The sequence below is a fragment of the Mobula hypostoma genome, chromosome 27 (genome assembly GCF_963921235.1).
Source record: "Mobula hypostoma chromosome 27, sMobHyp1.1, whole genome shotgun sequence".
Classification (NCBI taxonomy): domain Eukaryota; kingdom Metazoa; phylum Chordata; class Chondrichthyes; order Myliobatiformes; family Myliobatidae; genus Mobula; species Mobula hypostoma.
In genome coordinates, this window is record NC_086123.1 from 9,027,168 (window position 1) to 9,053,053 (window position 25,886).

General features: G+C 41.0%; 1 protein-coding gene across 2 annotated transcripts in view; it reads right to left on the reverse strand.

The window, feature by feature from the left end:
* Positions 1-25,886, reverse strand: part of ksr2 (kinase suppressor of ras 2) — a 376,394-nt gene that overhangs the window by 245,250 nt on the left and 105,258 nt on the right. For both annotated transcript variants that reach the window (XM_063034229.1, XM_063034228.1), the window contains one exon: positions 12,805-13,309. In XM_063034229.1, the coding sequence (XP_062890299.1) occupies positions 12,805-13,309 (505 nt within the window). The remainder of the gene's footprint in view (positions 1-12,804; positions 13,310-25,886) is intronic.

The window sequence follows — 25,886 nt, forward strand, 5'->3', positions numbered from 1 at the left end:
AACTGCAGTGGAGAACGCTCACTTTCAAAACTGAAAAGGATTAAAAATGAACTAAGGAGCACCATGGGTCAAAAGAGATTGAACAATCTCACTCTAATGAGCATTGAACATGAACTTCTGCGTGAAATAGACATTTCCAGTATCATCAACAAATTTGCTCATGCTAGATCTAGAAAATCTAACTTTCAAAGTGTAGTTTTGTTACTTTTGACATTTGAAATTGATACCTACATATAAGTAATACTATTACTGGAGTGTCAGACATTTGTCGTATTATCTGGCTGTATAGCAAATGAAAAAATTGAATTACTTTACTATGGAAGTAAATAATTTATGTTTGAATACTTACGTGCATTTTTTTAAATTTAGGGCCCCTTTATAACATACGCTACAGGCCCCACACCAGTTTAATCCGGCCCTGTTCGGCAGGACTGGAGAAACAAAACTGAGGAGTAGATTTTAAAGGTGGGGGGAGGGAAGTGAGAACTGCGAGGTGATAGGTGAAACCTGGAGGGGGAGGGCTGAAGTAAACAGCTGGGAAGTTGATTGGTGAAAGAGGCAGAAGGCCATGGAAGAAGGAAAAAGGGGGAGGAGCACCAGAGGGAGGTAATGGGCAGGCAAGGTGAGAGCGGGAAAAGGGGACGGGAATTGGTGAAGGAGAGCGGGGTTGGGGAGCATTAGCGGCAGTTTGAGAAATCGATGTTCATGCCATCAAGTCAGAGGCTTTCTTTCCATGGATGTCTGTCTTTCATACCAGGAAATGGTTTCACAAACACCAATAAAAAGAGGCTAGAAGCTGGGAAGCATATATACATCTATAGTTTTTCCTGTCTTTTTATCATTTTGTTGATAATCTATCATTTGCCTAAAAGATACTCATCTGTTTTATTTTGTATTTAATTCAGTTATATTACCTCACCCCATGCTGTCTATTTCTAGACTTTATTTTTAGCTGCAATCTCAACTGCTTTAACTCAACTTTCCAAATGACTTCCTCTCCCGTGGCATTGCTTCTCTCTAATGTGGGCATCCCCTACATATCCCATTTTCATCCTTGAAATTCAACATGCCACTTTCATTTAAGCTCAATTATTACACGTAAGTACAGGCTATTCTGAGTCACTATGATCGCCTCAGCTTTCTGACAGAGAATTCGACATTTACTGCAAACACTTTTGCAGTATACTATAACAAATATAAATGTATGACAAGAAAATTGGTGTTTATTGATATTAAAAACCTTTTAATTATATGCTCTGAACATTACTCAAATTATGGAATGTTATTCATACATAAAACAACTTTTGTTGAGCATGAGTGGTGAAAATTCTGGAAGGTCTCTTAACAATTGAAGGGATACACTTTTAATTACTATATAGATGTCATGTATTCATAGGTGAGGTATATATTAAATTAATAACAGGCCAAACAAAAATATCTGCAAAAATAAGCACTCCATCTATAGTCCTGGTGCAGGTTGATGGGAATGGACAGTTTTAAATGGTTCTGCACAGACTAGATGGGCTGAAGGGCCAGTTTCTGTGCTGTACGTTTCTATGACTCCAAGCCTAAAATATTTTTTAGAATTCTTTGAACATAAGTACTTACAACAATTGTTATTTCAAGCACTGCAATTGATTTCACAAAAGGATCACCTCTCGGCACTAATTCTTTCAGTGGAAAGTTCACGTAAATAAAACGCAAAGCACAGATTTTTCCCAAGCCTTTCCCAGCATATTATACAATTGTGGGCAGAAGACTTATGGTATTTTATTATGATAGTACTGCAAAGTAGTACTGTATGAGTATGACCTCTGAAATTTAGCTGACATGTCAATAAAAACGTAATATAATTTGAAGAATACACGGTAAACAAAAGCAAGATTCTCCCACTATACAGAACCACTGATGAACATCCAGATAAAAATCTAAAATGTTCATAATAAATAACATTTAATTTTAGGGTTTGCAAGAGGATTTTAAAATACCTGCTCATTTTGACAGGAGTCACTAGGAGGGAAAATGAATCATAATCTGAAACCCTTTAAGATTCCTCTGCAGTTAGGAATTCACTTTTACTTTGTGACACACAACTAAAGCCTAAACAAAACTGACTTTCCTCTTTGATGCACCTGAGAAGATCACAGGAAAATCCCAGGTTCACTACTCACAGATTTCATGTTCCTCCAGTACACTATATCTGTTGAGGAACTAACATGGATAAGAGAGGACTATTAATCATATCTTCTTAACAGATCAAGATACTACCCATAACCTAATGCTTACACAGATGTTCGGTTCCTTAAGGTTGCTATAGCTGGGGGTGGTAATGGGACAAGCTCCCACTACCTATTAAATGCTCCCAATGGCGTGCACCCCAAGTAGCCTCTGACAACCAAGTCCAGCTCCTGGCTTTCACATGTGGCTTAGCTACTAAGTTCGGCGGAACTGTTTCTACTTACAGGTGAAGGGGTAAAGGTGGTTTACTGGTGACTTAAAACCAGTCGCTTCGGGCAGATGGGGCTCGTCAGCTGTGACTGGAAGCTCATCTAGGAGAAGGAAAACTCTGATCTCAAACAACTTCTCCCTTGCGGCTAGACCTAGTCATAAGGAAGGCTTTGGGAGTAAACTCCCAGGGAAAAATCCAGAGGTGGAGTCCCTAAGACAGTCCTCCGTTGAGTTCAACACTGACTAGCAACTCCTGCAGCGCGGCTGGTACCAAAGTGTATTGGTCTCTGCCATTCTTTTGGGTTCATCAGATGCATGGAGAGAGGGAGCTTGCTACAAGAGCAACAGCTTGCTCTCCATATCGTACATATCCTGCATACCTAGACAACAAGGATGCAACATCCATGGTCAACGCTGTCTAACGGGGGCCTCCCTCACTCACTCACTCACTCCCTCCCATGTTAATGTATGGTGACAAGTTGATTCAACAAAATGGATGAAATAGATATTTTCCATTGTTTTATATAGGTAAACTATCCTCCATTAGAATATTTAACACATTGTGGGTAAATTTCTAGACTAGTGATCCAAAAGCCTGGACTAATGATCTGACTAATGACTTGAAGCCCCATTGTGGTAGCTGGAAAATTTAAATTCAACTAATTGAATAAACTGGAATGAAATGATGAACATGAAGATATTAAATTTTATAAACCCTATCTTGTTCATTAAGGTTTTGTAGAAATGGAAGTATTGCACCTGTGTTTCTAGATTCATAATAATAAGCAAAAAAGATACCAGCATTGGTCTAATACCACAATTGGCCATAACAAAAGCATATCCTGTCCATCTGTTCTTATAAAATCCTCCTGAGAAATACCTGGACCTTTGATAATAAACTAGGTTAGGTCTCCCATGCACTAGTCAAGGAGCTGCCAAGCGTGAACTAATTACAAACTTTCTTTTTATCGTTGTTGCAGACTCTGCCATCACTAAACCTCAATATGTGCTTCCCTACCAGTAGAAATATTTACCAGAGGATGTGGTGCAGAGTAGGTGATCAGTTAGGAATTTTACAGATACACACATCATACTCTGGATCCCTTGAAATCTAATGGCAGCAGTTCAAACATTGGCAAAAATAGCTTCCAGCCTCCCACGTCTGGCAACTATGCAATCACCTACGTTGAGAACTATTTAAAGACCTTTTTAAGGTTGGCAGGGACACAGAATGTACGAGGGATGATTAATAAGTTTGTGGCCTAAGGTAAAAGGAGTCAATTTTAGAAAACCTAGCACATATATTTTTCAAGATAGTCCCCTCCTACATTTACACACTTAGTCCAGCGGTCGTGGAGCATACGGATCTTGGACCTCCAGAAAGTGCCCACAGCAGGGGTGATTGATAAGTTTGTGGCCTAAGCTAGAAGGAGATGAGTTAACCAGCTCCTCTTACATGCACATGCAGTTCAATCTTCACTTCAATCACTCTTTGAGTGATTATGCAGAAAGTTTGAAGTTAATAACTCATCAGGGGTGATTGATAAGTTCGTGACCTAAGGTAGAAGAAGATGAGTTATTAACTTCAAACTTTCTGCATAACCACTCAAAGAGTTGAACTGCATGTGCCTGTAACAAGAGCTGTAAAACTCACTAATTTTTATAGATGCACCGTAGAAAGCATTCTTCTAGGGTGCATCACAACCTGGTATGGAAGTTGTCCTTTCCAGGACCGAAAGAAGCTGCAGAACATCGTGAACACGGCGCAAAACATCACACAAACCAATCTTCCATCCTTGGACACACTTTACACCGCACGCTGTCGGCGCAGTGCTGCCAAGATAACCAAGGACACGACCCACCCAGCCAACACACTTTTCGTCCCTCTTCCCTCCGGGAGAAGGCTCAGGAGCTTGAAGACTTGTACGGCCAGATTTGGGAACAGCTTCTTTCCAACTGTGATAAGACTGCTGAACAGATCCTGACCCGGGTCTGGGCCGTACCCTCCAAATATCCGGACCTGCCTCTCAGTTTTTTTGCACTACCTTACTTTCCATTTTTCTATTTTCTATTTATGATTTATAATTTAAATTTTTAATATTTACTATTGATTTGTAATCCAGGGAGCGGGAAGCGCAGAATCAAATATTGCTGTGATGATTGTACATTCTAGTATCAATTGTTTGGCGACCGTAAAGTATAAAGTATCTCCTTCTACCTTAGGCCACGAACTTATCAACCACCCCTGCTGTGGGCACTTTCTGGAGGTCTGAGATCCGTATGCTCCACGACCGCTGGACTAAGTGTGTAAATGTGGGAGGGGACTATGTTGAAAAATAAATGTGCTAGGTTTTCTAAAATTGACTCCTTCTACCCTGGGCCACGAACTTATCAATCACTCCCTGTAGTTTGTGTGAGGGAATTGAATGACTATCATAAAAAAATTGATAGGGAATCTTATTAGTGGACAAGCAGACCTACTTGCTGAGACAGCTATCAGATCAGGTACATTACATGATGTGAATGCTAACACAAGTGAACTACAGATTTCATTCTCATCAGTCCTGCAGATATCATTGTCCATGACAGTTTTATCAGGAGTGCCCATCACGGAGTCTTGTGGATATGACGACAACCTCCACTGAGATAATATGGGCCACCAGTAGAGTTTCCACCCACCTCAATATGTAACTTCAAAGCCTGACATATCTATTATCCATAGAGTTATACAGCATAGAAACAGGTCCTTCAAGTGATACTAGCCGAGATGCACTGCCCAAGCTAGTCCCATTTGCTAGCCTTTGGCCTATAACCTTCTAAACCTTTCCAACCCATGTACTGTCCAACTGTCTTTTAAAAGTTGTTATTCTACCTTCTCTGGCAGTTCATTCCACTTACATTCCACCATTTGTATAAAAACATTGCTCCTCGAGTTCCTATTAAATCTTTCCCCCTTCGCCTTAAACCTATGCTCTCTAGTTTTTGATTCACCAATCCTGGAAAAGAGATTGCATGCACCTACCTCATGAGTTTGTACACCTCTGTAACTTCTCAGTCTTCTACACACCAAGGAATAAGGTCTTAGCCTGTTCAATCTCTTCCTATAACTCAATCCCTCAAGTTCTGACAACGTCTTTGTAAATCTTTTCTGCACTCTTTCCAGTTTCATAACATCTTTCCTATAGCGGGTGGCAGAAACTGAATACAATACTCCAAGTCGTGCCGAAGGGTCTCGGACCAAAACGTCGACTGTTTACTCTTTTCCATAGGTGCTTCCTGGACAGCTGAGTTCCTCCAGCATTTTGTGTGTGTTACAATACTCCAAGTGCAGCTTCACCAACATCCTGTACAACTGCACCATGACCTCCCGACTACTCAGTCTCTTGACTAATGAAGGCCAGCATACCAAAAGCCTTCTTCACCACCCTATCTATCAGTGAATCACATACTCCAAGGTCCCCCTGTTTTACATCACTCCCCAGGGCCTCGCCATTCACTATGAAAGTCCTACTTAGGTTTGACATTCCAAAATGCAACACCTAACACTTATCCAAATTAAACCCCATTTGCCATTCCTTGACCCATTTACTTAGCTGATCAAGATCCCATGTAACTTGCCACACTACCAACGTTAGTATCATTTACAAGCTTACTAACCATGCTTTGTACATTGTTTAATTGAGACATCAAGTTGGTCATGTAGAATAATATGGATGCTATGTAGATTGGTATGATATGGTAGCAAATGAAGAATAAGCTAATTAATTCTACAACTTCAGCTAATTCTTCCCATTTTCTTCCCATTAGAACATCGGAAGTGCATATTTTTGTAAAGGACTACACAGTGTTCAATTCCATTTGTCACCCCCTGGCAAACAAGGCAGCCCATGTCTGCAAGCAGCAAGACTTGGACAACATCCGGGCATGGGCTGAGGAGTGATTAGCAATATTTGCACAGTTTGAGTGCCAAGCACAGACCATCACCAATAACTGAGAATCTAATTACTTATCTTTGAACTTAAATATTATTTTTCATCACAGAGTTTCCCACTATCAACATCCTGGGATAACAATTGACCAAGAACTCAATTGCAACAGCCACATAGATACTGTGGCTACAACAGCAGTTTAAGGGTTGCAGACCTAGTAAAACCTGACTCACCTACACCCCAAAGCCTTGCAATCATCTCACAAAACACTATCAAGAGTGTGATGGAATATTCTGCACTTATCTAAATAAAATGCATCTGCAATAACATTTAAGAATGTTGATATAATTGCAAAGCACCCCACTAAATTGACTTCCCATCTCCTAGTCTAAATATATATTCCTTCCACAACTACAGTTGTACACAATGCTCTGCAGTTACTCACTTAGGCTACTCTGACAGATCCTGTTATCTATGACCTCTATCACTAAATAGGAAAAGGGCAGAGGTTCACGGAAATAGCACCATCAGCAGATTTCCTTCCATGTCCCAATTTTAAATCGAAATCCTGAACTCCCTATCCAAAAACAGAGTACCTTCACCTGAAGGGCTGCAGATTTTTAAAGAGACACAAGAGGGACTGCAGATGCTGGAAATCTAGAGCAATACACACAATACTCATTAACTCCTGATGAAGAGTCTCGGCCCAAAACACTGGATGGGATGTTTATTCCCATCCATAGGTGCCGCTCCTCCAACACATTGTGTGCACAGTTTTATTTGGCGTGTGCCTGCGTGCGTGCAAGTCTGTGCGTGCGTCCGTGATGATGTCTTTTTCATGGCTTTTACAAGGCGCGGAGCGAGAGAGAGAGAGAGACTCCCCACACAGACATTTTTGCAGTATTTTTCCCTTTTTATTTTACGAGGTCGAGTTGCGATCTCGACACTCAACCCAGCACGGATGGAAAGCGTACTCGGGAGCGGACCCGACTGCTTTCAAACCCGGGAACCTCCACTCCCGGGTCCGGCGCCGATGTCGTTGTGCCACCAGCCGGCCCAATGTGTGTGTACAGTTTTTTAATATTGTTCAGCACCAACTCCTCAAGAGCAATTTGGTATTAGCAGATAGTGCAGGCCCATATATTGAAAAAGTTAAGTATAATAAAAGAAGATGGAAGTTCTCTGAGATCGTTCTTTCAGTTACTGAGTAGTAGTGGACCATTACACAACTAACAAGAGAGGTACCACAAACATCCCCATCTTTTAGATGTTAGTTTTCACTGTAGGTACAGAGCTACTATAACCTAATTGAATTGTAGAGCTAGAGAGTTGGAAGTTCATCTCATGCGCTTATTTCCCCAAATGATCCACCATTTTAACTGAAAGTGCTGTGGACAACTAGCAGGCTAGCTAACATCTGTTGAGAAAGAATCAGAGCTGATGTTTCAAGTCAATAACTTTTTTATCAGAATAATGAATCATTAATTCTCCCTCTCTTTAAGATGTTACATAACCAACTGAATGTCCACACCATTTTTTAAATTTAAAATTTTCATCAAATCTGTTTTCCCCCCATTTACAAACCCTGATACTGTGCCTTCAAACCTCCAAAAGTCATTATCCACTCTTCTAGTTTCACTGAAAACGTAACGGTTCTAAAAATGCCACTTCATTTCTTTAGCAGCTTGTTTCTGAGTATTTAATCAAAAATTAAATTGCAACTCCTCAAGATAAACATACTATTCAGTTCACTGAGTGACAATATAATTTGGCAAATAATTAGTAATACCATGATTAGCTGCACACTTTTAGTCATAGCAGCCTGGAAATTATACTGAGGGATATCTTAATTAACAGTCATCGACCGATTGTATAAAATTCTTTTGTTTCACATTTTATAGATTAAAATTAGTCAAAGTAATAGTGCATGGTATAATTTCATTTAAAATCATTCCCTTTGTATTTGCTTTTCCAGGATGAAAGCATGAAGAACACTCAGAACAAGAAGTAATCATTTAGTTCATTAGGTCCTTTACCTTCCAAAAGATCATTTTGCATTCACATACATTTATAGGTCTTTATCTGCATTCTCTTCTTCTTTGTTACTGCTTTTTGAAGCTCTGTGTCTTTTCCCCCCATCCTCTGCCTCCACATCCCATTATTTTCTTAGCTTTTGTTTTTTTAAAAATGTTTAGTTTTGTTCTTTTCAGTGTGAAGATAAAAGTTGACAGGTACTTAAGTTCTAATGACTGAAGATTAATAACCAGAGTATACACATTTAAGATGACTAACAGAAGAGTTAGAAATGGCACGTGGACGATATTACGTGCTGCGTGTTTAGGATTTAGAACATACCACGCCAAGGGTTGGTGAGTCAACAGAAGCCATGAGAAGGTAATTGGTTAAATATCATACAGAGAACAAATTCAGAAATTTAATGAAAAAGTGGATTCTATGGAATTTTTAAAAATGCTGCTGGTGGAATTCATCTGTGGAGGCTAAGGTGTAATCGACCTTTTGGGTCAAGACCATGCATCAGGATTCCATTACAAACACGAGAAAATCTGCAGATGCCGGAAATCCAAAGCAACACACACACACAATGCTGGAGGAACTGGAGTAGATACAGAGATGTCAGGGGGAAGTTTTTTCACGCAGAGAGTTGTGAGTGCGTGGAATGGGCTGCCGGCAACGGTGGTGGAGGCGGATATGATAGGGTCTTTTAAGAGATTCCTGGATAGGTACATGGAGCTTAGAAGAATAGAGGGCTGTGGGTAACCCAAGGTAACTTCTAAAGTAAGTACATGTTCGGCACAGCATTGTGGGCCGAAGGGCCTGTATTGTGCTGTAGGTTTTCTATGTTTGTCACTCAGCAGGTCAGGCAGTATATCTATGGAAAGAGTTGGTGTTCCAGGCCAAGATATTTCATCAGGACTGGAAAAAAAGGTCAGAGAAAGGTGGTGGGGGGGGGAGGGGAGGAATTTGTATGAGGTGGTAAGTGATAGGTGAAACCAGGAAAGGGGGAGGGGGTGAAGTAATGAGCTTGGAAGTTGCTTGGTGAAAAGAGATAAGGGGCTGGAGAAGGAGGAATCTAATAACTCCCCACTCTGCGTTGAAGCACCTAGACAACTGGAAGACACAAGCCAAGCTGCCATTCAGGGCTCCAAACAGTCCCTCCAGGTGAGGCAACTCTTCATCTGCGAGTCTGCTGGGGTCATCTACTGTATTCAGTGCTCTGGGTGTAGCTTCCCGTATATCAGTGAGTCCCGGCGTAGATTGGGAGATCGCTTCGCCGAGCACCTATGCTCTTTCTGCCAAAAAAAATGGGATCGCCCATTGGCCACCCATTTCCACTCTACTTCCCATTCCCATTCCAACATATCAGTCCTTGGCCTCCTCTACTGCTGTGATGAGGCCACACTCAGGGTGGAGAAGCAACACCTTATAACCATTTGGTTAGCCTCCAACCTGATGGCATGAATATCAATTTCTTGAAATTCCATTAATTTCCCCCCCCCCTTCACCAGTCTCCATTTCTGTTTCCCCCTCTCACCTTATCTGCTTAACTTCCCATCACCTCCCTCTGGTGTTCCTCCTCCTTCCCTTTCTTAAATGGCCTGCTGAGTTGCTCCAGCATTTTGTGTGTGTTGGTCGTGATTCTATTGGTTAATTGGTCTCCTCCTGTGACTACATGACTTTGCAGCTCTGACTGGTGTCTTGCTTTGACAGTAAACGGGCTAAAGGCTGCTTTATACTTCTGCATCAACACGACGCCGTAAGGTCTGCGTTGCCGCAAACCCTACGCAAAGCCGACGCGGAACCCTACGCGAGAGCCTCCGTTGCTGCGACGCGCACCTCTCCCAAAATGTAACCGCGCGTCGCGGCAATGCAGAACGAACAACTGTGATTGGTCCGTTTGGTAGCATCGCATTTCCTCCTACACTGCAATAGCTTCCCATTGGGCGACTGAAGGGCAGGGAAGGAACTCTGTCTGCAATGCTTTCCATAAAGCCTTACAGACCTCCGAAATTATGGAGGACACATTTCGCACGAAAAAAGACGCTCGCGTCCTGTTTACCCCGAGTAATTAGACTACCATGACCATGAAGCCTTGCGCGGGCAGGTGAGTGCGCATATGTGACATGTGAGAATTGCCGAGTGACGCGGACACACCAACGCACAAGTATAAATGCTCACAACGCGCGTAGGTCACTTGCGTAGGTTACGGCGTCCATTTGACGCAGGAGTATAAACTAGGCTTAAGGGTCTTATTGAATTTGGAATGGTAGACCATTACAGTTACGCACAGTTTGCTTATGTTTAGAAACAAGGGTGAATTTAGATTAGACTCTGATTTAGACATGAGTGATTAAAAAGCAACATTCTAAAAAAACATAAATATAAATAACAGTTAAACTAAATGTCTTAAAAGTGTACACTACTTTAAAAAATGTCCAGATTTTAATATCTTTTTGGAATTGATTAGCATGTGGAGGCAGGTTCATGTTTGTTGATCAGCATTCCAGAATCCTAAACGTTTGTTGTCTACAGCTGCACGACTTGATACATTGACTCTCTCCAGCATAGAACCAAAGCAGATATGTCACACAGAAGGGGGCCCTGTCAGTGCCAGCAAAACTTCAATTAGTTCACTTTTCAGAATTCTTTCTCACTGTCCATTCAGTTTGAATTTACACGTGTGATTTAAAAACACAAATAGGTGTTAACCTATCACAGCAATTAAACGGTTTAATACGAGGGGTGATCAATACGTTTGTGGCCTAAGGTAGAAGGAGTCAATTTTAGAAAACCTAGCACCTCTTCCTAGAGATGCTGCCTGGCCTGCTGCGTTCACCAGCAACTTTTATGTGTGTTACATTTATTTTTCCTACATTTACACACTTAGTCCAGCGGTTGTGGAGCAAATAGATCCCTTCTTTGTAGAGGTCAGCACCTTGGACCTCCAGAAGTGGTCCACAGCAGGGGTGATTGATAAGTTCATGGCCTAATGTAGAAGGAGATGAGTTATTAACTTCAAACTTTCTGCATTTTCACTCAAAGAGTTGAACTGCACGTGCATGTAATAAGCGCTGTATAACTCACCTCCTTCTACCTTAGGCCACAAACTTATCAATCACCCCTGCTGTGAACCACCTGGAGATCCAAGACTCTCTCGTTACAGCACGTGCAGTTCAACTCTTTGAGTGATAATGCAGAAAGTTTGAAGTTAATAACTCATCTCCTTCTACCTTAGGCCAGGAACCTATCAAACATCCCTGCTGTGGACCACTTTCTGGAGGTCCAAGATCTGTATGCTCCACGACCGCTGGACTAAGTGTGTAAATGTAGGAGGGGACTATGTTGAAAAATAAATGTGCTAGGTTTTCTAAGGTTCACTCCTTCTACCTTAGGCCATGAACTTATCAATCACCCCTCATATGATTGACTTAGTATCTGTGCTAAAATTGTGCTGACTGGAGTGTTAATGATGCAGGATGCATTGTAAAATAATAGTGACCCTAATGCCACTTTATTTAACTTATTTATGCTTACGTTATACCAATATCAGGCAAGGGACAGATGTGCACTTAAAACTCAAAAATGCAAGGTTGCTTCTTTCCACTGTAATGGTCCAGTATTAATTTCACAAAAATGACACTATAAGGTCTTACTTAGTATTTAAACATATTGCATGACTTGACATTGTATTTACATAATAGCTGGAAACCAAAACTCACACAGAACATCAAATCAGCCAGTTCAGTACATGCCACCTTTGAATTGCTTCATAAATATTAATAAGAATCACACTGGCACTAAAGAAAATAACTATTATAAACTTGGAACTTATTCTTATGGATTTTAATTGTTGGAGATTGATAAGAGATTAAATCTTAATTTTTCCATTCCATGCCTTCATCCTCTTTCCAATTTCAAATTTGTTGCCCTCTTTTTACCTTTTGATACTGAATTCTACTTTATGTTACACTTCCTTTACAGTTCTAGTATTGTAAACTTCCCAGACTTTCAATCCGATTGAATTACACTCAGTATCCATCACTACTCTGTACGTTCAGCAAGATTAATATATTAAAACAATTTGCTAAAACTAACAACTTGTACTTTAAAATTCACTTTTTTTCATTGAGTCCAATATTTTCCAATTACAACTGTCAGGAATTTAACATTAAGAGTTTGTCATTGTTTGAATAGTACTTGCTAATCTGGTGTCTATTTCACTGAAAAAAATCCTAACATGTTTAGATTTATTTATACTGACTGTTGCCTTCACAGACAATATAACTACCGGAAGACATATATAAAATCAATTGCATCTTAAAATATGTTTATTTTAAGAGCTGAACCAGCTATTAATCAAAACAAGTTTCACAGAGATTTAACAATTAGTAAAGAATGTTTAACTTACTTTGGGGTGTGTGTTTCTTCCACCCTGTTTCCTAGCTGGAACTCATGTGATTTACTTCGGTGTAGTGACGTGAATCCAGGGATGAGGTGAATCAATTTGCGAGAAGTCGGAGGAGGAGTTCCAGGAGGTTTCAATTTGTTCCTTCTCCTCACTGGTGGCGTTCCCGGAGGTGTCATCGTTGTCACTATGGGAGGGGTTCGAGGGGGGGTATGAACAGGATGGCGCTGCCGTGGAGATGGTGGCAGAGAACTTGGCCCACTCTCAAATGTAGGATAAAGTCCAATAGGATCTCCAATGGTTAGTCTGTCTGTGTAAGTACAGTTGGTTCCTAGCACAGGCACTGAATGGAAGTCTTGCTGCATGAACTTTGACGATATCTTGGGGCTCAATGTGATACTGCATCCGGGCCAGATGACTGACTCTGCTTGGCTGACAGGAGTATTCTCTTTCCCAGTTTCTGTTGTAGGCCACTGAATAACCCAGTCCTGGCTGGAATGGCTACTCCCTGCATTTCAAAAACACAAGACATTATTAAGTCCATCAAAAATGAAAACAATTTTGTTGTAAGCTTCAAAAGATGGTTAACTATGTTGCAATTGGCCTCAACCATTTTTCTTAGTAAAAGGAAGTCATTAATTTAACTTCAACTGAATCAGAAATAGATTTTATCTAATGATCAGGGACACTTATTATATTTATTTTATGATAACTATAGGTCAGAGATGAGATTTGCCATTTCAATAATTAATAATATTAAAACATAATGTCTTTGCATGATTTTGAATGTTTGAAATATTCTCAGTCATTCCAAGGTAGTTCAGGAGCTACTAAGCCAAGATGCTCAGCATCAAAGACAAATCTAAGACATTAATGCAATTTTCAGGAGAAAGGTGTGCTGTTTTCAGCACAAGGACTTGTAGAACGGCTCGCTTCAGGCACCTGAGGCAGGACAGACTGAATCATTCAACAAGCCTATTGTGCACTGTAGATATAGTTCCTTTAACATATCAAAACATTCCAAGGCTGTTCACAGGAACATCATCCCTAGTATACTCAGGTGGCATAAGAATTCAAGGAGCTTTGACTGACACATGGAAGAGAATAGGTTGCAAGGCAATAAATGTGGGGATTGAGAGAGATTGGATGCTCTGACAGCCAACAGACACTCAAAGGTCTCCTTCTCTGCTTCACTACAATGCACCAATCTTCCTTCTAGGGAAAAGTTAGAGTAACCAATGTTGGTCTTCCCTGGAGTGCAAAATAAAAACTTAAGTTAAAGCAGGAAAGGGAATGTATGACAGCCATCAAATAAACAGAATGGGAATCAAGCAGAAAGATCAGAGAGGGTGTAAACAACAGGGTGAAGAGAAACTTAAAAAGGGAAAGATGGTGCATTCTACATTCATTGGAAACAAAGCAGCAGATTTACATGTGACGGCAGAGATCATAGCTCAAATGAAAACTTTTAATTTGCTTTTACCAAGGGGAAACAATGCTGCCAAATTAATAGGAAAAATGAAAGTGCATGTTTCTGATTGGGGAAAAGTATCCGGAAAGGGTTTGTCTTCTTAAGTTAATAAGTGATTGTACATCCATCAAAAGCAACCCATCCAACAGAAACTGCAGATTTATTAACCAGGATCTTCCAAATCTGTAATAGAGACTGGGGTGATACTAGACAACCGGATCCCAACTCAAAGGGATATAACGATAGATAGATAGATATATAGATAGATATACTTTATTAATCCCGAGGGAAATTTGGTTTCGTTACAGCCGCACCAACCAAGAATAGAGCGTAAATATAGCAATGCAAAAACCAACAACAAACAGCAAAATGCAAACTATTGAATTAAGTATCAACAAGCCAGTCAATTTAACCACAACAAAGATAAAGATTCTAGAAAAATAATGATCATTTGATCGGCAGAAATTAACAAAGGAAAGCCTGTGCTTATTTTTGAAGGCAAATTGTGCTCAGTTAACTGTATTTTTTTTAGACAAAGGTTGCTGAAGGTAATGCAGTTCATGCTGTTTACAGTGAATTTTCAAAGGCATTCTATAAAGTGAGTGACATAATGAACATGTCTGCAAAACTGCAGCCCATACAATGAAAAGAGTCGTGCCACAAGATACAGAACTGGCAGAGAGACAGAAAACAAAATTACTATGGATAATCCAATCATGCAGACACTATGACCCAGAAAAGACATCAGCACCTATACTTTATCAGAGAACAATGGAAATTCGGCACGCCCCTAAAGACCCTCACCAATATTTATTAATGCTGCAAAGAGATCATCCTATCTGAACCCATCACAGCTTGGAATGGCAACTGTTCTGACCAAGACGACAGGAAATTGCCCAGACTATCATAAAAATTAGCCTCCACTCTACTGGCTCTACTTACACTTCCTACTGTCTCGGCTAAATGGCCAACATAATCCAAGACCCTCCAGCCTGGTCCTTCTCTCTTCTCACTACTGTCCATCAGGATGAAGATATTCCACCAGCTTGAATACTCCACCAGGCTCCAGGATAGCGACTATCAGGCAGTTAGATGACTCTCAAATAGACCTCTTATACAATACAGATGAACTCTTGATCTTTAACCTATCTATTATGACCCTTGCATCTCATTTATCTACCGGCACTTTATTTTCTCCGTATATATTCTGCATTCTGCTAATGCTTTTCCTATTGTACAAGCTCGATATACTTATGTCTGAAATGATTTGTCTGAATGGCATGTAAAACAAAGCTTTTCACTGCATCTCGGTACAATAATAAACCAATTACTAGTCGTGGCTGTTATTATGGCTGAAGGAAGTTACACACTAGCATTCTCCTAGGATTGGTACAATGACCACAACTTTACTTGTAAAATATAATTGGCACAGATTCCTGCACCAAACACTGACATTTGTCAGCTTAAGAACTGGTTAATGTTGGGACTTTTATTCAAACACCAGAGCACCAAATTTACTGGTTGAGTCCTTCCATAATTTCCCAGTTAAACACTACTGTGGAACTCCCCTTAGGCACGAGGGCCATTACTTTAGGGACTCTGGTCTCGGATTATTTAACTTTAGCCATTTTGATTGATTTTCAATAATTGATTTATTCTAATTTTAGCTCACTTTCAATGCTTCTGATTGACAGAGACAGTCAGAAACATTGAAAAACTTTGACTGTGTAATCTGTAATGAGGGTTTTACCACCAATAAATAGTTTCCTAAGGGCTACTGCAGGGTTTGTTCAAGTTCACCCACAACTCTTCCTTGCTGTTTTTTTTTCTTTTTCATGTTAATTTGTCTATATATAATATTTGTATCCTGTAAGATTGAGAGGTTAATATCCATGTATTAACTGGGTTTATACTTATATATGATAATTACAACAATGTAATCCCAATAACTTTGTATGATTACTACGTTATGTTAATCTTTATCATTATGATACCAATAAAAAGATTGAAAAAGAAAAGAAAGCTCTTCAGCAGATGCTGCATTTTATTCTTGTAATAATGTTTACATTGTAATTTTTGCCTGGGAGTACAAGCATTTCTGAACAATAGTGAAAAGCCTTTGCGAGACCAAAATAAGGAAGGTAAGAGCCGAGTAAGATGTGGGAAAAAAAACTTAAGCAAGAAACAAAATACCAAACATTATTACACATTGGCATTAGGCATTTCAGTGTTCAAAATATGTTCAAGATGAATTGATCTGAATGAAATGACTTCTCAGATAACTTATGAAAAAACTGATGTCTTTAAAATATATGCACGATTAGTAAATTACCTAGAAAATTAACAGATTTGTATATGTCTAAAGGTTTCCACACTGGCTATAATTATTCCATCCTGCTGATCCAGATACATCTGAACTAAGTAAAGATAATTTCACAAGCATTATTTGATAACAGTAAGATAGGTTAGAAGAATTATTTAATGCTACTCTTTCTATGCCTTTCCATCTTATAAATCTCTATCAGATCTCCCCTTAGATTCTGCCGCTGCACAGCAAACAACCTGGGTGTGTCCAACCTCTCGTTATAGCACAGTCATCTATTCCAGGCAGCCTTCCTGTGAACCTCTTCTGCATCCTCTCCAAAGCCTTGACATCCTTCCAATAATGGGGCAACCAGAACTGTATGCAGTACTCCAGATGTGGCTTAACTAGAGTTTTATAAAGCTGCAACATAACTCCCTTACTTCTGAACTCAGTGCCTCGACTAACAAAGGCAGTATGCTATACATATGTAAACACGAGGAATTCTGCAGATGCTGGAAATTCAAGCAACACACATCAAAGTTGCTGGTGAACGCAGCAGGCCGGGCAGCATCTCTAGGAAGAGGTACAGTCGACGTTTCAGGCCGAGACCCTTCGTCAGGACTAATGAAGGGTCTCGGCCCGAAACGTCGACTGTACCTCTTCCTAGAGATGCAGCCTGGTCTGCTGCGTTCACCAGCAACTTCGATGTGTGATGCTACATGTATGCATTCTTATCAACCTGTGCAGCCACTTTCAGGGAGCTATGAACTTGGACCTCAAGATCCCTGTGCTCATTAACACTGCTAAGGGTCTTGCTCTTAACTGTACATTGTCTGTTTGTATTTGACCTACCAAGGTGCAACATTTCACATTTGGGTGGGTTAAACTCCACCTGGCATCTCTCCGGCCATGTCTACATCCTGGCTTCATCAACGACCTTCCACAATAGGATCAGAATTGGTGATGCTCATCAAGGTTTATATAATGTTTAATTCCATTTGGAGGTCTTCGAATAGTAAAGCTTCCCACTCCTCCCCAATGAGATGGCATTCTGGGACAAGCCGATGTGGAAATAATATTCACACACCATGAGTCCCAGATAACGAAGAGTAAGATCCTGTTAGTCACTAATGACCAGGAACTCAGTGGTATAAGCCATATTACTACTGATGCTCTGTGAGCAGAGTAGATATTCCATGGTGAATGACTCAGCCCCTGCCTCCTCATTCATAGATCAGGTGAATGAATAGTATCTCTCCACTTGCATGGATGGGCGGAGCTCTTACAAAATTAAAACAGATCAATACCGACCCAAACTTAGCAGTCCACTTCATTGATAACACCACATCAAACACACACTCCCTTCATCAATGGTCTACTATGGCTGCTATTATTGGTACCATCTTAAAATGTACAGTACTTACTTATCTAGGCTCTTCCAGCACTATTTACTAAACCCTCAACCCCTACCACCTGAAGGATAAGGATGATTTGCAGATGGAAAATCATTATCTTTCCAAGTTTCATAGTTCACCTGAAATAAACTTGTGTAGGACCAGTTGCAATAAAATGAGGAATACCCAGATCAAACCTCCAGTATGTTTTGTATTCGTGTCACAAGTGTAGAATTCTGACTGACAACTGGAGTTAGCCGACGTTCTCTATGGAACAACCTTTTACTGTAGCTGTCAACACTGTCTGATCCAAAATTTCTTCTCTCTCCATGACTCATTCAGTACCTCTGTTGTTGACATCAGTATCCATTTTTTTAAACAAAATGATCCATAAATGGATTTTTAAAAAAGAGAGAAAATGATAAATATGATTTTAAATTAATTCTCTGACATTATCAACCTCCTGTCCTGCTTTAAGTCTTAACCCACTTAAACAGGAAGATTTCACACTGTTTTTAGTTGATGTGCGAGAAGGAAAGCGGTTCCATCGGGAGAACGTGCTGGGAACATTCCAATCCAACCAGAAGGCAGCAAGATATTGAGCACAAGTCACCGTCCTTGGTTTCCAGCAGTGTAAGCGGTTTAGAAGTTCCCTAGTGGTATCTGGATCTTTCATGTATCTGTTTTAGTGAACATAAATTACTACAAAAAGCATTATTCTCTGCATTTTAATTCTCACTGACTCACAGCAGTCAAAATAACACAGTGAAAGAATCACTTCATTAAATTTATCCTAACATCTTAATCAGAGGAATCACAAATAAATTGTAAAAGTGTTTGAGTGATCATTGGCAATACGTCTTTCACTCTTATCGATGAGCCTTCCTACATCAGACGTGTAAGTCTCAGAGCTGACTTACAACCATGGCAAGTGACATTGAACTAAGCTCAATAATCAGGTGCTCCCTAGACAGACACTCAACCAACTTACTTAGCAGCAGTCAGACAAAATATTTATTTGATCTGACATTAAGTACAATCCCCAAGTGTCTCTTACTTATCTTCCCACCTTCCTGTATGGCATGGCACACCTCAGGCTTCCTCAACTCCAACTCGAGCCTAATCCCAAGAAAATGTAACCTGTATCAGTATTCAATTGCCAGATGGAAAAGGATGACTGGTTGTGTTTGAAAAACCTACCCCAGCACTACAGCCCATATTACTGTCGCCTTACAATAGAAATCATAAGTAGAAGCATCCATTTTATGCTATTACAAAGTTTTCTATGATCTGTTTAAGCAAACAACATCGGGTAAAGGGCAATCAAATGTCACAGCAGATTTCAACTGTTAACAGATAGCATGAGGTTCTAACTCTAGTGAATACAGCTCTTTGATGACTATATTATTTTACATAAATTTAGCATTGAGCACGTATTCCATTTTCTAATCAATATTTGTCTACAGCCCAAAATTTAAGCATAAAAATGAGATATATGACTAGATGGTTGTGGCTGGTATAACAGATCAGCACACACAAAATGCTGGAGGAACTTGGCAGATCAGGTAGTATCAACAGTCCTTGTTTCAGGCTGAGACCCTTCTTCATGACTGGAAAGGAAGGGGGAGGCGCCGGAATAAAAAGGCAGGAGCAGGGGAAGTAGAATACCTAGATGATGATAAGTGAAGCCAGGCAAGCGAGAAAGGTAAGGTCTAGACTAGAGGAAGGAATCTGATAGGAGAGGAGAGTAGACCATAGGAGAAAGGGAAGGAGGAGGGGACCCAGGGGGAGGTGATAGGCAGGTGAGAAGAGGTAAAAGGATGAAGTGGGGAACAGAAGAAGAGGGGAGGTGAAGGGAATTTCTTAACCAGAAGGACAAATCAAAATTCATGCCATCAGGTTGGAGGCTACCCAGATGGAATATAAGGTGTTGCTCCTCCAACCTGAGGTAGGACTGATTGTGGCACAAGAGGAGGCCATGGACAAACATGTCAGAGCAGGAATAGGAATGAGAATTAACATGTTTGGCAACCGGGAAATTCCGCTTTTGGCGGATGGAGTGGAGGTGCTCGGCGAAGCGGTTCCTCAATTTACGACGGGTCTCAGCAGTGTGGAGGAGGCCTCATGGGGAGCGCTGGACACAGTACACAACCCCAGTAGTTTCTCAGGTGAAGTGCTGCCTCATTTGGAAGCTCTGTTTGGGGCCCTGAAGGGGCAGCGATAGCACTTTGGTCACCTGCAGGGATAAGTGACGAGAGGAAGGTTAGTGAGGAGGGATGAACTGACAAGTGAATCATTGAGGGAGTGATCCCTGCGTAAGACAGAGAGATGGGGGGAGGTAAAGATGTGTTTAGTCATAGGATTCCTTTGGGGATGGCGAATGTTGTGGAGATAGTGTCGAGTACAGAAGCACACGAGGTGGTAGGTAAGTATAAGAGGAACTCTATCTCTCTAAAGACAGCGGGAAGATGGGGTGAGTGCAGAAACCCGGGAAAGGGAGGAGATATGGCTGAGATCAGCATCAGTGGTCAGGGAAAGGAAACTGCATTCTTTGAAGGAGGAGGACATCCCTAACGTCCTGGAAAGGAAAACCTCATCCTGGGAACAGATGCAGTGGAGATGGAGGAACTGAGAAAATGGAATAGCATTTTTTTTACAGGAGATAGGGTGGGAAGAGATATAGTCAAGATAACCATGGGAACCTCTAGATTTATAAAAGATGTCAGCTGACAATTTGTTTCCAGAGATGGATACAGAGAGGCTTAGAAAAGGGAGGGAGGTGTCAAAAATACACCAAGTGAATTTAAGGGCAGGGAGGAAGTTAGAGATTGATGAGCTCAGCGTGGGTGCATGAAGCAGCACCCATTCAGTCACCAATACAGCAGAGAAAGAGTTGGGGACCATTATCAGGGAAGGCTTGGAACATGGGCTGTTCTGCATAACCAGCAAAAAGGCAGGCATAGCTGGGGCTCATGTGGGTGTCCTTGGCTACCCTTCGAGTCTGGTGCAATGAAGAGGATCTGAAGAAAAAATCGTCAGGGGTGAGGACCAGTTCTCCCAGATGTGGAGGGTGGTCATAGAGCAGAAAAGTTTGGTTTCTTTATTGAGAAAGAAGCATTGACTGTAAGGCCTTCTTGATAAGGTATAGAAGTGTATAGGGACTGAACATCCATGGTGAAAATGGTCAGAGCTGGGGAACTGAAAGTTACTGAGGAGATCCAGAGCATGAGAAGTGTCGCAGATGTAGCTGGGAAGGCACTGAACCAAAAGGGGATAGAATGGAGTTGAGGTATGAGGACACGAGTTCAGTGGGGCAAGAGCAGACAGAGAGAATGAGCCTACCCTGACAATCAAGTTTGTGGATCTCGGGAAGAGGGCAGAGGTGGGCAGTGTGGGGTAAGGGAACTATGAGTTCGGTGGCAGTGGATGGGATTTCTCCAGAGTTGATGAGGTTAGTGACGGTGTCAGAGATAGTTTTCTGGGGTCCTCGTCAAGGGGTAGGTAAGAGGAGGTGCCTGAGAATTGCCGCCTTGGCTCAGGAAGGTAGAGGTCAGTCCACCACACTACAATTGCAACCCCCCCCCCCCCTTAGTCAGCAGGTTTGATGGTAAGGTTGAAATTCGTGCCCCCACCCATCCTCTCTTCGTCTATTCCCCACTCTGGCCTCTTACCTCATCTCTCCATGGAGACCCTCCTCCCTCCTTTTCAATAGTCCACTCTCCTCTCCTGTCAGACTCCTTCCTCTCCTGCCCATTATCTTTCCTACACACCTGGCTTCACCTAATACCCTTTAGCTATCCTCCTTCCCCTGTTTTCCCCTTCCTTTCCAGTCCTGAAGAAGAGTCTCGGCCCGAAACGTCAACTGTTTATTCATTTCCATGGACGCTGCCTGGTCTGCTGAGTTCCTCCGGAATTTTGTTTGTGTTGCTTTGGACTTCCAGCATCGGCAGAATTTCTCGTGTTTATAACAACAGATCATCTGTAATTAACAAACCTTTACAACCCTTATCAAACTTACCACCACTTAATGTCATTTGATTCCTCACAGATATTCCCATTGTTCTCTCAATCTTTCCCTCTTCTGTTACTTAAAATACATATGATTTCTAAGCTTTCTCAGTTCATTCTGTTCCACTGCCCACAGATACTGCTTAACCTGCTGGGTGTTTATTTCAGATTTCCAGCATTTTACTTTACACCAACCGTGAAGGTCGTTAGCTCAAGTGCAGGAATCACAGAGACTTCGGCAATTCAAACAAACTACTACTACTACTACGTTGACTCAGGCCTAGCGGGCCGGCGTCAGGCATGATGACGAACTCTCCACTTCTCCCTCTCCCTCATCAGTGTGTTCAGTTCATCTACATTAGCCGCACCGCTGTCTCCTAGGAGCGTGTTGACCATAGTCTTGGGAGGACACCCAGGGTTCATCCTCCCGTGCTTGGGCTCCCATATGATGACTAGGCTGGCAGGTAGCTCGGGGTGGCGTAGACAGTGCCCTGCTAGTTGCAGTCTTCTCGCCTCGATTTTAGTGGAGAGCACCGGTAGGTTGTTATAGAGCTCGATGTTCGTCATGTTCTGTTGCCAACTCACATCAAGAGCCATCCAGAGCATTTGTGTATAGCAACCATCTAGAGACTTTCGTATCGTCTTGGTGAGTGTCCACGTCTCGCATCCGTATGTGAGAATGGACTCTATGACTGCTATGAAAATCCTCTTTTTAAGCCTCCGGTCAGGTTCGACTTCCAGATTTCCTTCATGTCGTCCATAGCCCTCCACGCTAGCGCCTTCCGTATCTTTATGGCCTTCTCCGAACTCATCATTCTTGACCCGAGGTACTTGTAGTCAAAGACTTTCTTAATGGTATCATTAAAACAATTCAAACAAAACGAAAGATTAATTACAAAAGTTAATCAGAAAATCTAACAAGAGCGCAGACCAACGATACAGAATCTTGACCAGCTGAAATCACTCACAATACACAGAAGAACTTAGTCAGAGTTTCACCAGACAAGGAACCACAATTACCCAGCAAAGAGGGGTTGCCATGGCCCCCTGAAATACACCCTGGAGCACACAGGAATTCAAGACCAATTAGACAACACAGGTATCCAGATGAAGCAATAATCCCCAAAGACAACAAGTACAATACAAGACATTGAAAATACCATGCTAATTAAGTTATTCCAAATTGAATTAAAGTGATAAATACAAAGGGAGTTTAACAATCCCCATGATCCCAAACGAGACACCTGCAAAACAAAGCGAAAACCCAAAGCCAGTCCAAAAACAAACAATTAGATATAAAAGGTAAACCCCAAGGAGCATTGTATATATATGAGGTGACACTGAGAAAATACAGTCCACGTACTATTTGAAAGAAATATTCTTTTTTTTTCAAATGACCCCTGGTTATGACACTAATTTTATTTAATGTTCATGGAAGGATGAACACCAAAAAAATAGTGACAAAGGACCGGTTACATCCATTTGAGAGGGCAGATACAACATCCTTAAGGCTGATTTATACTTGTGCGTATGGGCTACGTCATAGTCTGATTTATACTACTGCGTAGCCCTACGCCATAGCAAGCATGCAGTGTTGTGTCTGCGTCGCTCTGCAATTCACCACCAAAATGCTAGTTGGCAGTGGGGTTTCTATGCCACTGTGTTGAGTTTCTTCGTGACAGACATGGACGAGGAAATGCATTTCAAATATTTTCGGATGTAGGCAAGTAGATTTGACAATTTGGTTCATCGTCTCCAACCATTTACTTTGCATCAGTGTACAGACATGGCGGAGAGAAGCAACCAGAAATGTGTAGGAGGAAATGCGATGCTACCAAGTGGACCATTCACAGTTGTTGTGGTCTGTGTCGCCACAACGCGTGAGTTAATTTTTTGGGGAGGTGCACGTCACCCTACGGCGTAGGGTACACGGTACCTATGGTGTATATTTGACTCAGAAGTATAAGTTGGGCTTTAGTTTAATATCCAATGAATCTCTTTAAGGCATTCACATCACAAAATAAATGATTGCAAAAATAAAACTATGTGAAATATGAATTAGAACATGACTAAGGCCCAATCAGTCGTTAAAATGGTTTGAAGTGCGAAATGAAAATGGTTTGAAGTGCAAGATAAAATCTTAAACTGCAACTGAGGTGGAGCGTGGGTATCCAATGGAAGAATTTGAAAGAACAGCAGGTAGTTTATGTTTCATTATTGTCAGTATTTATTCCTTAAATATTCCTCAAAGTTATTATCACTGAAAACAGGTTATTTTGTCATTGTTCATTGCTAGGGGAATTAAACAGAAAATCAGTAGGTCATACTTCAGTGACGTAAGACTTTATTTAATGATTCTAATGTGTTAGATGCAGTTCAGACAAGGTTCACTAAATAGACTTGAAAAAGTTGAGCTGTCTTATGAACAAAGGTAAGATACTTGCTGAAGCAATTGAAATCTGGGGAAAGACATCAAGTCAGGCAAAATTGTTGAAGAGGAATAAAGAATCAATGTTTCAGGCCAAGACCCTTCATCCGGACTGGAAAGGAAGGAGAAAGAAATCTTTCCGGTTTCTTCTCCTTTCCTTCCAGTCCTGATGAAGGACATCTATGGATTCCTTTCCATAGATGCTACCTGACCTGCTGAGTTCCTCCAGCATTTTGTATGTGTTACATTGGATTTTCGGCATCTTCAGAATCCCTTGTGTATCTGAAACATTGACTGTCCAAATGCCTCCTGACCCAATAGGTTAATCTAACAATTTGTTTTTTGCTCCAAGTTCCATTATCTGCAGTCTCTGGAGTTTAAAAGAGTGAGACATAACTTAATTGAAACATAAAGTCTCGAGGGTTATGACAAGGTGGATAGGCCTTGTTATAACCCTCGACAAGACCTATCCACCTTGGTTAGATAGTTAGACCTAGGGGTCACTATTTTAAAACAACTGCTTTTTCATTTCAGGCAAAGGTGAAATATTTTCTCTCAAAGGATCGTAAGTCTTTGGAATTAGGTTCCCGGTAAGCCACCTAGATGGCACAGAAAAAAAAAGTCACTTTGCAAAGATCCTGGAAAAAAGTACAAGTCAAGGTTTCTTTTTGCCTGCCTGAATGTTGTCAAGGCCTGATTAGATACTTCTGGTAATTACATGAGCTTTTGAAATATTCCATGGATAATTTACGATTAATTATGTTTTATTCAAAGAGCTATTAGGTTAAATGAAGGAATTGGAAGAATCACATTGGTTCAGGATGACTTGGTTTACAGAGATTGGATAAAACTGCACAGGTCGATGCTCAAGATCTGAATTAAACATGCCCATCTGGAGAGGCAATGAGAACTTTGCATTGTTATTAGAACTGAAGTAATTAAAGTCAGTAAGTTTCCAGATACCACATCAGTGACATCATATAATGGCACATTTATTTGGTATCACTGACAATGAGCTACATTTCATGTGTTGCTTAGACTATGAAGACTTTGATGTTAAAGTGATTGATGAAAGAACTGAGGAGCTTTGAGCTACTTCAGTTACAAAGAGTGCCAGTATGACTTAAAATGTGCACATGCAACAGCTTAGGTACTCATTCTACAATCTGGCAGATGTCATTAGAAAAAAAAAATCAGGTGATTTCCATAGTACGGAAAAGAGAACAATAGGAGAAAAACAGTGCAACGCTTTACTGGTTTTCTAAATCTTTCATGAAATGGGACGCCACTGGAAGGGCAAAACTTATTCTTTTGGCCTCTCGAACAGATGTCCTGCTCAGTCATTTCCAAGGGCAATTAATAGTCAGCCACATTGTCACGCAATCTGTGTCATATATAAACTATGCTAGATCAAGATAGCAGTTTTCCTATCCTGAACCACTGCTGAATCAAGTATTCTCTGATGACAATGCAGTAGTT